Source organism: Diabrotica virgifera, chromosome 2 (genome assembly GCF_917563875.1).
Source record: "Diabrotica virgifera virgifera chromosome 2, PGI_DIABVI_V3a".
NCBI classification, from domain to species: domain Eukaryota; kingdom Metazoa; phylum Arthropoda; class Insecta; order Coleoptera; family Chrysomelidae; genus Diabrotica; species Diabrotica virgifera.
This window is the reverse complement of record NC_065444.1, coordinates 239,114,366-239,131,176: the sequence shown is the minus strand read 5'-3', so window position 1 is coordinate 239,131,176 and position 16,811 is coordinate 239,114,366. Positions and strand designations below refer to the sequence as shown.

Below are 16,811 nucleotides of genomic sequence, written 5' to 3'. Positions count from 1 at the left end.
AAAAAAATTGGACCTGCAGCCCCCTCCAAAAAAAAGTTATAGGTTTTAAAAAAGTTAAAAAAAAAATTTGAGGTTATGTACACTCGACCTAAGGGTCCATAAAAAATAGACATGTTTTGTAAAAGCCTCAGGTGCACGTGTGAATTTTTTGAAATTTTTAAATCAATTGCAACCTAACTAAAAAAAAATTAAATCTAAAAATCTACGTTTTTGGCTGTGGGGGGAGGGGTAAGGGGGGTGGCGAGCTAAAAATCCACGTTATCTCATTTTTTAATTGCACAGAACGTAAAAAAATTAAAAAAATTGAATTCTGAGAGTGAGGGCATTTTGCCTATCTTAACGGGGGGTACCCTTTAGATATGAGGCCATCTCAGTTTTTGTTCGTTTTACAAAAATGGTGGGCATTCAAAATGGAGACTATACATATGTGACTAATAGCACGATAACTTTTGAACGAGACGTCAGATTTCAACCAAATTTGGTATATAAGTTCTTTTTTTGATGAGTAAGACCGAGGTCTTGAACCGGAAGAATCGGTTTACCAAAAGTTGTGTTTTTATTGTTTTTTTATGTAAAAATATGTTGTTCCTTTTTCAATACTTTCACAGTGTATATATAAATTTTTGAAAAAAGTATGACCGCCATTGGAAAGAGTAAAAATATTTTTTAAGAAATATTTTGAACTTTTAAGTTATGTTAATTAGCATTTAATAAATGCATAACGTATATTCGCATGTACCTATGGGCGGCAGATTCATTTTGAATGCCCGCCATTTTTGTAAAAGACCAAATCTGAGACGGCCTCATATCTAAATTTGAATCTTTGTATGTGTAGTATGTGTGGTCCAAATTATATGCTTCTACCATTAAATGCACAATAATTCTTATATTATTATTTGCACGAATCTGCCGCACAGAGGTACCTACATGTGAAGTTACGTTATGCATTTATTAAATGATAATTAATATAACTAAAGAGTTCAAAACATTTCCTAAAAAATAATTTTACGCACTTTTCAACGACGGTATTGCCTTTTTGAAAAATTAATATATACAGGGTGAAAGAATTGAAAAAATAGACAACATATTTTTACAAAAAAAAAATCAGGAAAAATACAACTTCTGGTAAAGCGATTCTTCCGGTTTAAAAGCTCGATCTTATACATCAAAAAAAGAACCTATGTACCAAGTTTGGTTGAAATTAGACTCTGCGTTAAAAAGTTATCGTGCTATTAGTCACATATGTATAGTCGCCATTTTGAATGCCGCCTTTTTTGTAAAAGGCAAAATCTGAGATGGCCTCATATCTAAATTTGAACATTTGTATGTATAGTATATGTGGTCCAAATTATATGCTTCTACCATTAAATGCACAATAATTATTATAATATTTGCACGAATCTGCCGCACATAGGTGCATGTGAAGATAAGTTATGCATTTATTACATGGTAATTAACATAACTAAAAAGTTCAAAGTATTTCCTAAAAAATATTTTTTCGCTCTTTTCAATGCCGGTATCACCTTTTTGAAAAATTAATATATACTGGGCGAAAGAATTGAAAAAAAAAACAACATATTTTTACATAAAACATCAGGAAAAACACAACTTCTGGTTAACCGATTCTTCCGGTTCAGGAACTCGATCTTATACATCAGAAAAAGAACCCATATACCAAATGTGGTTGAAGTCAGACTTTTCGTTTAAAAGTTATTGTGCTATTAGTCACATGTATCGTCGCCATTTTGAATGTCCGCCATTTTTGTAAAAGGAACAAAATTTGAGATGGCCTCTTATCTAAATTTGAACCTTTATATGTGTAGTATATGTGGTCCAAATTATATGCTTCTATCATTAAATGCACAATTCTTATAATATTTGCACGAATCTGTCGCACTATAAGTATGATTCTCGTGTATAGTTTGAAAAAGTGACACAACAGCGAAATAGGTCTGTAGCTACTGGGATTTTCTGGGTATTTTCCTGGTTTTAACAAGGCTATTACTTTAGATTTTCTCCATGATTTTGGAATATCTAAAATTTGGGATTTTGGAAAGACAACCCACACATTACATTTGTTTATAATTTTGTATTTAAAAAAAGATGTTTGGAAACAGACTCAAAAAAATATGGGTAGGCAAATATAAGTAACCTTAAAGAAATTAATTTCTCTTGACTAATATTTCGTAATTACCAAAGTTAAGTTCGCGTCCGCCAAATGGTATATAGCAGACACTGTGACTTGGATGCACCTAAAATAAAAAATATATAGTTTGGATAAGAATTACTTATATTCAATAATAGCAACTAATAAACTAAAGGATGTTAAATAACAAGAATGTCGTTAAGGCCATGCAGCCTCACCGAACTTCGATCCATAGAGATCTTTTTTAGTTAAACTCTATAATGTCAATACTTCCGATGAAGTTGATTAGCTTCCTACTTGACTTGTTTCCTATGTCAGAGGGCGCTAGACTGACCTCTTCTAATAGGAATTTTAGTCGTTTACAGAATAGTGCTACGTGGTTGCATAGTACCTAAATGTTCTGCTGTTTCTGTTTCGTTGTTGTTACAGAAACTATAGTTCTCACTATCTGACTTACCCATTTTTTTGAGATGATATGTCAGAGGGCAGTGACCAGTGAGAAGGTCAGTAACTATTTTTATATCTTATTTACTCATTTCGAAAAGGCGGTTTGTTGCAGTTGGCGACACTTTTATGAGCATCTTTGCTTGCTTTTGTCCTTGTGTGTTAGACCAATGTAGCCGTAGTTGATTGAGTTTTCAGGAAAGACTTTTGCCCTACGAGTGTCTCGGTTGAGACATTCTTGGGCCCTAATGTCTATAGCATGTAAGTATTTCGGCCTGAAACATAGTTAGGGCTTTTCCAAGAGATTTAGATAGTCTGAAAATGGGTCCAGTAACTCCCACTCCTGCCTTTTATCTATCTTATATCCATCCGTATACCATACGAGTGAACCTTCTTCCAGTTTCGGTTGAACTGCTCCACCCATTTGGTGGTTTTTATCACCACTTCAAAGGGTGTTTCGAAATCGGATTTGACTGGCATGGCATCTGTCGACCTGTCCTTAGAATCCAATATAATGTCTACCAAGATTTTTAGGTGTCCCACTAGATCTCCAGGTTTCATTACCTGTGTCTGTCGCAGTTTTAAGGTGGTGGTTACTGCCTCCCTCCTTAAGAAGAACTGCAAGGGAGGAAGGTTCAGCGTTGTCTCTAGAGTTGCAGTAGGCATGTTGACATTGTCACTGTGATTCCCAGACAAGCTAGACTAGCCCCTGCCCTTTGGAGTTGATATAATCTTATTCACGCAGCTGAACAGTTTTCTGCTGTTTTAATCTATTTTTGTAGTTAACATTAAAATTATAAACCATATATTACAAACAATTGTATGTTATTTTTAGCAGGCTATTTGAGTAGTCAACCAATATTTACCTTTCCAACTGTTTGTGAACTTCTATGAATAACTCTGCCAACGTATAAAGGTTCTCCATCGGCTGTTTCTCCTCCTTCTACTGCGTTCGATGGAATATTATTGCCCTTACATGGTACCCAGGTGAATTTTTCTTTATTTTTACACATAACCTTAAATCGAAAGAAAAAAAAGGTTATTATTATTTTTTGGTTCTGTTATCATGAACACATGTATACAGTGCTAGTCAAAAGTTCCCTCCCCCTCGTATCTATTGGACGGTTATACTTCTTATAATAGTGAAATTGGGAGGGAGGAAATAAACGGACGTACTAGTAGTCTACTCAAATAGTCATAACGTGATGTGATGTAATAGTGACAGATGACGTTACTTTAAGATGACGAATTTTAAGGGGTGCGTTCGGACGACCATAGCGGCTGGCTGCCAGCAGAAATCGGCTGAGTGGTTGTATCCAGCCGTGATAGGGAAAGCTTAGTAAATCTCTCAGCGGCCGACTTCCACAAGAATCTACAGGTCGAGCAAGTCTCGTAAATTTCACGATTGCGAGCCACGCTTCACGCAACCGTGTTTGCGTACTTGTGTTTCGAGTTGCGTGGTCGTGCAGAGTTATATTTACCAATTCGCGCAATCGTACTTGAGACGCTGTGTCAGGTGAGGTGTTTGAAAATTTGTGTAACTTGATTGCTTGATTCTGTGGTGTGAAGGTGGTTAAACTTTTGTTTTATTTTTTTTTGTTTTCTTTGTTTTTGTTGTTGCGAATATATCGCAGAAAGTTTTTAGATGAAGTAATTGTATGATGAAGATAACACAGAAAATACAAGAGGGCAGCATACTTTGCAAAACAACTGTTACAATTTGAAATCAACAATTTGTTAAGTTGTTGTCTTGCAGAGGAATATTTATAATCAATGCTTGCAGGTAAAAAAAGTGACTTTTTAAAAAATTATATCTTGGAAACTAAAAATTATTTTTATTTATAATTGAAACATGTAAAAGTATAGTACTCTCAAAAAAATTTCAGCCAAAAATATTCATTTTTGTAGAGTTGACTGCAATTTTTCGACAACAGCCCTTTTTTGCCCTGAGCAGCATAACAAGTCCAGTCTCATCTGAAATCAAAGTTTCTTGTAGTTTATACCTCTGGCTAGTGAATCAACAAAGGATTTTTTATTAGATGAGGTCATTTTTGTTTTATAAAAAAAAACTACTTTAAAAATGAGAAAAACTGGGGTCAAAAATGTGTTTAAACTTATGTAAAATCTTCAAATTTCATTTTTTTTTAATTCCTTCGTTCATATTCTAGCCAGAGGTATAAACTACAAGAAACTTTTTGATTTCAGATGAGACTGGACTTAGTTATGCTGCCAACGCAAAAAAACTTAAACTCTACAAAAATGAATATTTTTGACTGAAACTTTTTTTGAGACTACCTTAAGTACTATACTTTTACATGTTCCAATTATAAATAAAAATAAATTTTAGTTTTCGAGATATAATTTTTTTAAAAAGTCACTTTTTTTACCCACAAGACCCCTTAAAAAAATGTTTGGAAGAATATGTTTGATGGCCAAGATGCATACATATATTTAGAAGGAAAGTTCCTGATTTCTGTAGTATAATACATAATACCGAAGAGGAAGTAGCCCTAAGCGCCGGACTCCACTTGCGATTTGTAGTTGTGAAGATTGAACACATTCTTTCAAATAGAAGTCAATCCATGATTATTTAGTCACAAATGGATTGACTTGTATTTGAAACAATGTGTTCAATCTTCCTGATTACAAATCGCAAGTGGAGTGCGGCGGTAATAACACCAAAATATTCCATATAGGTCCATAGAAGGTACACAGACATTGAAAAATTCCTGGAATATCCCCGAAAACATGTTCTCTGAGAACATCCCAGGAAAATCCTGTGTCAGCATTTTAAACATTACCTGAATGTCTTATTGGAACATTCCATGAATGTCCACGAATGTTCTCTGGACATTCAAAATATATTTTGTAGACATTCCCTGGATATACCAGAAATACAGTGATGAGCGCTCTAATAACCGGCAAAATAGCACAAAAGATGTATTAAGTAGTGAGATAAAAAGACATGAAACTAGTTGAGCTGGGAAATTTAGCGATATTAACTTATACATTTAGATTGCATTGATTGTGTACCACCTTCAGACGTATCAGACGAGTTTGGAAACTACCACTGTCACAGTGACAGTTTTAGTTGACATACTCCTCCGATATGTGTAAAGGTGGGATCAATATAACGTAAATTTAAAGGTTAATTTCGCTAAATTTCCCAGCTCGACTAGTTTCATTTCTTTTTATCTCACAACTAAATATTTTGCCGGTTATTAGGGCACTCATCACTGTACATCCTTGCTGATGTGACAATACCTCCTATCTGTTTTTTCATGAGTTTTGTATGAGAGATGGAAAAACATGTTTTAAGGTCACCTCCTGTGTTCATATGTAAGTTTTGACTTGTTTTGTAGTTCATAGATAGTTTAATTTACTACAAAACAAGTCAAAAAATATCATATGAAAACAGGAGGTGACCCTAAGACAAGTTTTTAGTCTCTCTTACAAAACTCATGAAAAAACAGATAGGATGTATTATTACATCACTGACGATATGTGGCCATACCAAATAATACATCCTTGATAAATATAAACATTTTTATTGAACAAAATCTTTTCATACATTTTTTTAATGCAATTTACTGATATTCCTAAATATTTCAAAAAAATGTGTCACATTTGCTTTGTAAACCTTTCTTTTGCCTTTCGTAGCCACATATTCCGTTTCCTTCCTGGTTTTTTTGTAGACCACTTCTCTCAGCTGATTCTAAAAAAAATAAAATAAATGGTAATTTTTCTATCCTTTACAATTAACAATCAGAAGAAATATTATTTACAGATAATGATATGTATAATAATAATAGGTTTGTTCTAGCATCAGTTTGAAACCATCAGCGAATAGTGGACCAGCGCGAGTAGAGGGGATCGCACTGGTGACTGTATTATGTTCTTTTACTGACCAACTGTTTGCTGATGGTTTTTGACTAGTTTGACCGTTTGCTAGAACAAACCTAATAATAATGAATATTTTGTATTTTGACAATGACATCTGATGTGGAAGTCAAAACATTAATAAAATTATTTTTTCAAGTTAACTTTCACATGCGCGTCTTAAAATTTAATACTTATATCATAAATAACTATTAAAACTATCTTAAGAGGAAACAGTATAGATCAACAGGTAGCGAAAATGTGTTCCAAGATTGCGGCTGTAATTTTGAATATTTTTTCAAGATATTTGGCACACATATTCGTAATATAATAAAGAATGGCGGTACAGAGCCCAATTTGAAAAATATATTAATATGTGGAAATTACTCTGTAATTAAATACTATATAAAAAAAACGAGCTTGTACCGCCATTAAGAAGAACAAAAAAATACACTTTTTTCAAATACAACTTTTTTATCCGATTTTGTGTTATTTTGGAACTACTAAAATTTTTTATTTCATTAGTAGTTCCAAAATTACACAAAATCTAGGCATCGGATAAAAAAGTTTATTTGAAGAAAGTGTATTTTTTTGTTCTTCTTAATGGCGGTACAGGCTCATTTTTTAAATATTGTATAATTACAGAGTAATTTCCACATATTAATATATTTTTCAAATTGGGCTCTGTACCGCCATTCTTTATTATTTTACGAATACGTGTGCCAAATGCCTCGAAAAAATATTCAAAATTACAGTGACAATCTTGGAACACGTTTTGGCTACCTGTTTATCGCTACTGTATTACCTTAAAACATTGCAATTTGCTAAACCAGTATATTTTACTCTACTACTACTCTACTAGCTACCTCATTTTCCACTGTTTCTAAAGACTTGTTTACATGGGTAGAGTTTTGAGGAGAGTAGAGTAGTGGTAGTACTCTACCAAAAATGGCTTGATACCATTCACGTGAGGAGAGTACAAGTATAGTACTGATGCTAGTATAGTGAAACCGATTTTTGTATTTTTAAACACTCTTGATTATAAGTGCACCTTAAATTCTTAATTTTTTGCTTAAGCTTGTTTACTCCAAAGCCCCCTTTGCCATTCTTTCGACGATTTCATCCTCCGCAGCTTGCTGCAAACTTTTATTTCTGTAGTATACACTACCTAAATTCCATAAACACTGGTATTCGCTGTATTATAGCTCTACAAGTTTTAAAGTTTCATCTTCGGTGAACTTCATTTTCACTATTTACACAAAACACAATTCCAGCCAGAATGACAGCGCCCCCATGTACTCTCCTACCTACTCTATTCTGCCATAATTGAGCGTGTTCCATGGGTAGAGTGTGCAGCCGAGTAGACATTTTGGCAGTAGTGGTGGTCATAGAGTAGTTACTTTGCCATAGGTTGCTAGTCACTCTACTTTAACTCCAACTATACACTCTACCAGCTATTCTACTGTGCTGAGCATTTTTACAGGTAGAGTTACTCTACTCTATCAAGTACTTGCATCATTACTCTACCCGTGTAAACAAGTCTTAAATCTACTGAATGAAAATCTACTTAATCTTAATCTACTCTTAATGAAAAATGTCTAAAATCATTTACCCACCTAGTATTATTGTAGAATTTAAGACAGTCCAGTGCCTTATAAATAATTTCAATATGAATATTTTTCCCTTTAATTCTCCTTTGATACCACTCCATTTTAGATTTTGGGGAACTTATTTCATTGTGTTTATAGACCATATTTATTGAAGGAACCCAATCTGGAGATTGTTATTATCTATTAAGTCGGCTGGTTTTCCTATAAGATTAAAATGTTAACATCTTCAAAAATCGTTACTGTTGTAATTGTAACTTACCAGATATAAAATGATTACAGCAGACAGGACAGGAAAATTTTCATTTCGCTAGTAAAACCTGTACATTGTATTGCATTTAACCATTGTTGTCTCTCAGATACCTTATTTAGTTCAGTTTAAAAGTGAACTTTATCTTGACTTATCACATTTCACACTTCAAAACACAACACCAATGAAGCATATTATCTTTCTAAATTAATACTTCCAGAGAAAATGTTAAATTAATCTTTGTACAACACAAAATTACAAAGAAATACAACTAAAATTATCTAAAACTCATTAAGAACAGATAGAATAAGATTTATCTTTTACACCCAGTAGCCATATTGACATAATTGATTTAATTTTGAAAACGATTATATTTAAATTTGGTAAATATAACTCCGTACGACCACGCAACTTGAAACACAAGTACGCAAACACGGTTGCGTGAAGCGTGGCTCGCAATCGTGAAATTTACGAGACTTGCTCGACCTGTAGATTCTTGTCCGACTTCCAGCGGTGACGTCTGACAGCTACTGCTGGCTCAGCTGTCCAGCCGCTGTGGTCGTCCGAACGCACCCAATATAACCCAACTCACCTAGTCCGAAAATGCTTCCTAAGGGAGCTAGAGCTCTTTTAAGATTGTAATTGGTTAATCGCCTTGTAATTAGGTAGTTTTTCTTAAATATCTTCAGAATGCTTCTATTTAGAAAAACGAAAACTGGTATAACGTTATACACGCCTGTTATACATCTATTTATTTTCCAGAGATCAATCGATTCCATCAACTGCGAATTTCTAGTGCTGGTCATAGGCGTCCGTTTTGGGTAGGGCAACGGTTATTTTATCGCATAACTTTTTTGTCTTAATTTTTAAGCATTTTTGACACTTGATTATTAAATTATGAGATATTCTAGTATTGAAAGGTACTCTTGCTTTAAATCGGTAGAATGCACCGTTTTCTAGAAAAAGTATTTGTTAATTTTTCGTTTTTTGAATTTGAAAAAAAAAATTGAAAAAAAATTTAAAAAACGATGTATTTTGCCGACTTAAAACAAGAGTAACTTTTAGTACCTACTAGAATACCTCATAATTTAATAATTAAATGTCAAACATGCTTAAAAAATTTAAGACAAAAAGTTAGGCGATAAAATAACCGTTGACTTACACAAAACGGACGCATATGACCGGTACTAGAAATTTACTATTAAGGAAATCGATTTATCTCTGGAAGGTAAATAAACGTACCAGTTTTTGTTTTTCAAAATAGTTTATTTTTTGAAAACATTTTTCAAATTCAAAAAACGAAAAATTTTTAAATTGATTTTTCTAGAAAATGGTGTATCCTACCGACTTAAAACAAGAGTAGCTTTTAGTACTATAATACGGCAAAATGTAATAATTCAGTGTCAAAATGCTTAAAAGTTAAAGACAAAAAAGTTATGTAATAAAATAACCGTTACCCCGCCCAAAACGGACGCCTATGACCGGTAATATAAATTCGCAATTAATGGAATCGATTTATCTCTGGAAGATAAATAAGTTTTCGTTTCTCTAAATAGAAGGCTTCTGGAGATATTAAAAAAAAACTAAATACAAGATGTCATCTTTAAAGAGCTCTATAATAGTTCGCTCAGAAGGGATTTTCGGACCAGATGAATTGGGCTAAATTGTCTTAAAATTGTAACTCTCATCGTCTTAAAACTCCTAAAATTATTCGTACCTAAAGATAATCCATAAAAGAATTATCAAGCTCTGCGAAAGTCAAGTTTCTCCCAACCAGTTTGCTCTCACTACACGTATAGGGCTTTTCATCGATTGTCATTTGTTTCGAGCTTCTGTCATATGTTGTATAATATGTATAATATTAATATACACGGATTATACGACATATGACAGAAGATCGAAACAAATGACTGTGAATAAAAAGCCCTATTCCAGAGATGCAGAGACGTCAATTGTATCGTATACGCATGTCTGGTTGATTACGAAAAAGCGTTTGATTGAATACAGTACGCCAAGATGATGCAAATACTACAAGAAGCAGAAATTAACAATCAAGATCTGAAAATAGTTGGTAACCGTTACTGGAATCAGACCGCAAATCTCAGAGTTGAAGGTAAACACGCCGAATATGTGAAGATCATGCGAGGAGTGAGGCAAGGCTTCTTTTGTCTCCTCTAATATTTAATCACTACTCTGAAAACGCATAACTGAAAAAGTTATTCTACAAAATAGGTACCGGCTAAACAACATCAGATATGCAGATGACATCATTGTATTTGCGGATAACTTGGAAGACCTACAAGTGCTTGTGAACAAAATCACGTATTACAATCAACAATATGGATCCAATGTACACGTAAAGGCGACAAAGCTTATGATCATTAGTAAGAAAAATATAACAGAAGGTCAATTCTACATCAACCAAACCCGTGTAGAAAGATTGAAGCACTACAACAACCTCGACACCTTAATAAATGAAGAATGGGCCAACAACCAAAAGATAAAAGCGCGCATCGGAAAAGCTAGATCCACCTTAAATCTGCTAGGGGCTTTCTTCGTTTCTTCAAGCCCCTAACCTTTCTCTTGGTGTAAAAGTAAGAATGCTGCGCGGCTATGTCTTCTCTGTCCTTTTTTTTGTGTTGAATTTTGGATCTTGAACGAAGATATGTGCAAAAAATTGGAAGCATTTGAGATGTGGCTATATCGGAGAATATTTAAAATCCCGTGGACTGACCGAGTCACAAATGAGGAGGTCCTCAGAAGAATGAAGAAGCCTGAGAGGTACTGACCACCATCAAATCTCTACAGTTACAATAGTTCGGACACATTATACGAAATGAAGCCACATATGCCCTCCTACAAGCCCTCCTGCAAGAAAAATATTTGGAAAGTGGGGTTCAGGAAGAAGAAGAACATTCTGGTTGAACAACCTCAAAACCTGGTTCAACACAACATCTGTGTAGCTTTTCCACGCAGATAACATAAATATTACCATGATGATCGCCAATATTCGTCACGGATAGGCACATCAACAAGAAGAAATCATGAAGTCAGTAAAAAGACGAAGGTAAAAGAAAATACTCCTACTAATGTTCAATAAAGAAGTATATATTCTTAGGTTAGGATGTTATGTTTAATTTGTGGTAGGGGAGCCCAAGCGGGGAGTTTTGCAGTTACTCGAGCGCGTCAGATTATCATATGGGGAGAAACCTAGAGATGTACCTCTAACAGGTACGAGAATATTTCGCGAAATGAACATCAGATCGAAAAACTAAAAAATACGTCTTCAATATTTTTCAAAAATCTATGGAATGGTACTAAACATGACCCCCCACGGAGAGGGGTGGGGGTAAATTTAAAATTTTAAATACAAACCCCGCGATATTTCGCAAAATGAACATCAGATCGAAAAACTGCAAAATACACTTTCAGAATGTTTTTGAAAAATCTATCGAATGGTACCAAACACGACCCCCCGGAGGTGGGGTGGGGGGTTACTTTAAAATCTTAAATGGGACCCCCAAGATTGCAGATTTGAATTCGCTACGTAAAAATAAGCAACTTTTATCAATCGGAAAAAACATTGTTGCAAATGGAAAATTAAATTAAAAAATGGAAAGTCCCCACTAAAATGGAAAATTTTACTTTACTTTTTGTGGTTTTAGGATCTAATAATCACAACCCAATACGTCCCCATAACGCTCGAGTGACTGCAAATTTAGCATACTTTGCTCCCCTACCATTAGTTTAATCTAACCTAAACTTTTTATGCTAAAACATTCAACAAATAAAATCATAATATTCTTTTTCTCATAGACATCTTTCAGTGCGTCATAGTTTTTCGATTTCTTTCTAACGCATTAAATTATATGTGACAGAAAAAAGGCACGTCTGTGATTACAGACATTTATAACATTTATTTTAGTTGTCGATAGATGGCGCTATAATCGAAAAAAAAATTATTTACGAATTATATAATATATCTACGAATATAATCTGTACAATTTATAAGACTATACAAATCAAAGAAAATAGGTACCATTTTATAAATTCAATCAACACAACTGATTTGTTTTTATGCCAAATTGCAAATAAAATGTGACAACTGTCAGATTTAACTAAAATGTCATGTTATAATAAATGTTATAAATCTATCCCTAACAACACACAACATTCCAGGAATGTACTACCAAAGTTCTATCAATATTTGAATGTCCTGGACATTTAGGGAACATTCGGTGAACATCTGATTAAATTATTCGTGGAATGTTACCATAAGACATTCTGTGAACATACTACCAATGTTCCTGTTCATTTTCAAATTCACGGCGCATGTATTTGTGCATGGTGCTTAGAGAGGGCATCACGTGACTAAAAACGACCAATGACCTCACTTCAGACTTCGGTTCGGCCATCTTGACATGCATCTTGCCTTGGCCACCTTGCCGTGCGTGATCGTTGTTTGTTTTTATTTGTGCTTTTTAAGAATATTTTTTAATTCGGATACTTTTATAATAACTTTAATAGTATTATTAATATAGTGCATAAAATCAGTTGGAGTAGCAGAAGCAATGTAGATAAAAAATCTGCAGGAATAATGTTTCAAAGGTTAGTATATTATGCAAATATGTAAACAAAGGCATGCCCCTATTTCAGAAAATATCCATTTATTATTTTAATAATTGCGAATAAGCCACAAACTTGCTTATTCCTAATTAAAATAGTAAATAGAGATAATAACAAACGGATTATTTGTAAAATTAAATTTTTTTTTGCGTTTTTGCTAATGTATGCGTTTATAAACAGGATGGTAGACCACACACTATAATAGTACCAACTAATGAATACACAGTATGAATAGTACAGTCGGTTCGCTAAACTTAGTCTCAGACACAACTGGCTAGTGATTTTAGTAAATAATTTTGACAATTTGGTAAAATTGGCAAAAAAATAACTAAATAGTTAGTAATTTTGGCAAAAATGGCCAAAAACAAAAAAATTACCTACTAAAATCACTAGCCAGTTGTGGCTAGGGAAACGACTATACTAATAAACAATTTCTAAGCTGCTTTTTATAATATTTTGTGAGTTCATTAATCATATTTTTTATTTAAAACTAAAATTTGTTAATAATGCTCAGTAATGCATATATTTTGTATTTTTAGCTTTCCAGAAGATCCTGCGAAGAAGGCATGAAGTATTGATCAGATTTGTTAATAGAGCAGTATGTTCAAAACATTTTTTAGAAAAAGATATTGACAGAACTTCACTTTCAACCGTTTGAGAGACTGTGCTGTTCCAATAGCTTATATCACACAGGTAATATGCTTAACCCAATTAATAATACAATTACAATATACAGTTGGAAAAATTAAAGAATAGGGCTTTTCATTTACAGTCATTTGTTTCGAGCTACTGTCATATGTCGTATAATCCGTGTTGTATTAATATTATACACAGATTATATAACATATGACAGAAGCTCGAAACAAATGACAATCGATGAAAAGCAATATAGGGCTTTGTTCATTGTCATTTGTTTCGAGCTTCTGTCATGTGTCACATATATTAATATATCTACGTCATACATCTTTGGTTTGTATCATTGATTATATCAATAACGTATGATGTAGATATATTAATATTATGTGACACATGACAGAAGCTCGAAACAAATGACTGAATGAAAAACCCTATAACCATGAACGATCACATCAATCACTTATTTTGTATAGGGCTTTTCATTCACAGTCATTTGTTTCGAGCTTCTGTCATGTGTCACACAATATTACTATATCTACGTCATAAGTTATTGGCATATACCAATGATACAAACCGAAGACGTATGACGTAGATATATTAATATTATGTGACACATGACAGAAGCTCGAAACAAATGACAGTTGATGAAAAGCCCTATTTGCTGTCTTTTTCTATAAATCACAAACGTTTGTTACCTATAGAAAAAGATCATCATCATCATTGGCTCGACAGCCCTTTCTGGGTCTTGGCCTGTTCCAGGATTCTTCTCCACTCTGATCTGTTTCATGCTTTTTTTCTCCAGTTTTTTATTTTTAATGTTTTTATATCATTTTCTATTTGTTCTAAAATAGAAAAAGATAGCAAATACAACATAAGTGATTGATGTGATCGTTCATGGGTATAGGGCTTTTCATTCACAGTCATTTGTTTCGAGCTTTTGTCATGTGTCACATAATATTAATATATCTACGACATACGTTATTGGTATATACAATAATAGATACAAACCAAAGACATATGACATAGATATATTAATATTATGTGACACATGACAGAAGCTCGAAACAAATGACAATTGATGAAAAGCCCTATTCTTTCATTTTTCCAACTGTAGATACCGTTGTTCTTCATTATCTACATCAGAGATCTAAGTTGACATTGTTGCCCAATTACAAAAAATTTTTGAATTCATTTTAAGTCCAATATATCACATAATTATTGCGAAGTAGATTATACAAGAAAACAGATTAATGTTGAATGCAAATAAATAAAAACATCAGAAATAGAAAACAAGAATTAAGTTATAATCTTAAGTTAAAGTAAATAATAAAAACAATAAATATAATAAAACAAAATACTTATTAGTTTGTGAAAAAGCTATTTCTTTGTGGCATTTTTGTAATTATTGTAACTATTTTAATGGGGATATAAGCCAGAATTTACTTGAAAAAATAACTTTATTATGGTTTCTACTTCCACATCGGACGTCGTTGTCAAAATACAAAATGTTTTATTATTTTCTTTATTAAATATTATTTATTATTTATTTAAATATTATTTAATTTATTATTTATTTTATTATTATTATTATATGCATATTATTACCTGTAAATATGTCTTCTGATTGTTAATTGTAAAGGATAGAAAAATTACCATTTATTTTATTTTCTTTTAGAATCAGCTGAGAGAAGTGGTCTACAAAAAACCAGGAAGGAAATGGAATATGTGGCTATGAAAGGCAAAAGAAAGGTTTACAAAGCAAATGTGACACATTTTTTTATAGGAATATCAGTAAATTACATTAAAAAAATGTATGAAAAGATTTTTTGCAATAAAAATGTTTATATTTATCAAGCATGCATTATTTGGTATGGCCACATATCGTCAGTGATGTGACAATACCTCCTATCTGTTTTTTCATGAGATTTGTAAGATAGACTAAAAACTTGTTTGGGCCACCTCCTGTTTTCATATATTTTTTGACTTGTTTTGCAGTAAATTTAACTATCTATTTACTACAAAACAAGCCAGAACTTACGTATGCAAACAGGAGGTGACCTTAAAAAATGTTTTTCGTCTCCTGCAAACCTCATGAAAAAAGATATAGGAAGTATTGTCACAGCACTGACGATATATTTCAGAGAATGTCTAAAAAATATACTGTGAATGTTCAAAGAACGTTCGTAGACATTCATGGAATGTTCCAACAAGACATTTAGTCTAAAAAATATACTGTGAATGTCCAAAGAACATTCATGGAATGTTCCAACATTCATGGAATGTCCCAACAAGACATTCAGTCTAAAAAATATACTGTGAATGTCCAAAGAACATTCATGGAATGTTCCAACAAGACATTCAGTCTAAAACATATACTGTGAATGTCCAAAGAACATTCGTAGACATTCATGGAATGTTCCAACAGAACATTCTAAGAATATTTAAAATGCTGACACAGCACATTCCAGGGACTTTCCAGGGACATTCGTGTGCATTTGGGGACATTCCAGGAATGTTTGGAATGTCCTGTGAGTACATTCTAGGAACATTCATGGAATGTTTTGTGTTATTAGGGAAGCGCTGAAGTCGAATTTCGCGTCCACTGTACGATACATAAGCGCAATTTTTGTTTGGGATAACTTTTGCTGGAAGCCAGTCTCCTTGATGTAAAGCTTTGCCAACATAGATTTCATCACCATTAGCGTCAGTGCCTCCACGTACAGCATTACCTGGAAAGTCCCAAGGGTTCCTTGTGTCAACCCAAACGTAATCTGAAAAAGATCGAGAGCATATTTGAATACAGTGGAACCTCGATTATCCGTCTCTGTCTCTCCATTAACGGTCACTTCTGTTAACCGTCAGAGTTAAATTTGTTTATCTATTTTTCTAACACGCTGTTTTTTTGCCACCAAAGGCGGTTCCCATTTTTGACAATGCACCTGCCCATCCTGAAGCCGGTATACTGCGAAGCGACGATGGAAATATCACGTACTATTTTCTGCCTGCGAATAAAACATCATTGATACAACCAAAGAATATCATTCTTTGATACAACCAATGGGTCAATCAGTCTTTGAAACTTTCAAAAGACGATACAGAAAAAAAATTATTGAAAACCTCGTTATGGAAAAGGAATATTCTTTGCAAGAATACTGGAAAGCATACAGTCGACAATGCTGTGGATGCTTGGGCTGATGTTTCGGAAGTATTAAAGCTTAAAAGA

At 33.3% G+C, this 16,811-nt stretch overlaps 1 protein-coding gene and 2 long non-coding RNA genes across 5 annotated transcripts in view; 1 reads left to right on the top strand and 2 right to left on the bottom strand.

Moving 5' to 3' along the window:
- Nucleotides 1-2,069: 2,069 nt before the first annotated feature.
- LOC114328535 (uncharacterized) overlaps nucleotides 2,070-16,811 on the bottom strand; it is a 63,646-nt gene continuing 48,904 nt past the window's right edge. The window contains exons 6-10 of the mRNA XM_050645029.1: nucleotides 16,581-16,590; nucleotides 16,136-16,359; nucleotides 3,826-4,176; nucleotides 3,457-3,606; nucleotides 2,070-2,252 (exon numbers count right to left, since the gene is read on the bottom strand). Coding sequence (XP_050500986.1) covers nucleotides 2,163-2,252; nucleotides 3,457-3,606; nucleotides 3,826-4,176; nucleotides 16,136-16,359; nucleotides 16,581-16,590 — 825 coding nt within the window. The 3' untranslated portion in view covers nucleotides 2,070-2,162. The remainder of the gene's footprint in view (nucleotides 2,253-3,456; nucleotides 3,607-3,825; nucleotides 4,177-16,135; nucleotides 16,360-16,580; nucleotides 16,591-16,811) is intronic.
- LOC114328513 (uncharacterized) lies at nucleotides 6,123-8,644 on the bottom strand. 2 transcript variants are annotated; one of them, XR_007696618.1, is made up of 3 exons: nucleotides 8,339-8,628; nucleotides 8,086-8,280; nucleotides 6,123-6,305 (listed from the first exon to the last, which is right to left on the bottom strand). It is a non-coding gene; the product is annotated as an uncharacterized LOC114328513 (long non-coding RNA). The 2 variants fall into 2 exon arrangements; XR_007696619.1 differs by having other exon boundaries at nucleotides 8,086-8,644.
- Nucleotides 12,471-15,691, top strand: LOC126880514 (uncharacterized). Of its 2 annotated transcripts, none has more exons than XR_007696617.1 (3): nucleotides 12,471-13,410; nucleotides 13,492-13,645; nucleotides 15,264-15,691. It is a non-coding gene; the product is annotated as an uncharacterized LOC126880514 (long non-coding RNA). The 2 variants fall into 2 exon arrangements; XR_007696616.1 differs by having other exon boundaries at nucleotides 12,475-12,934.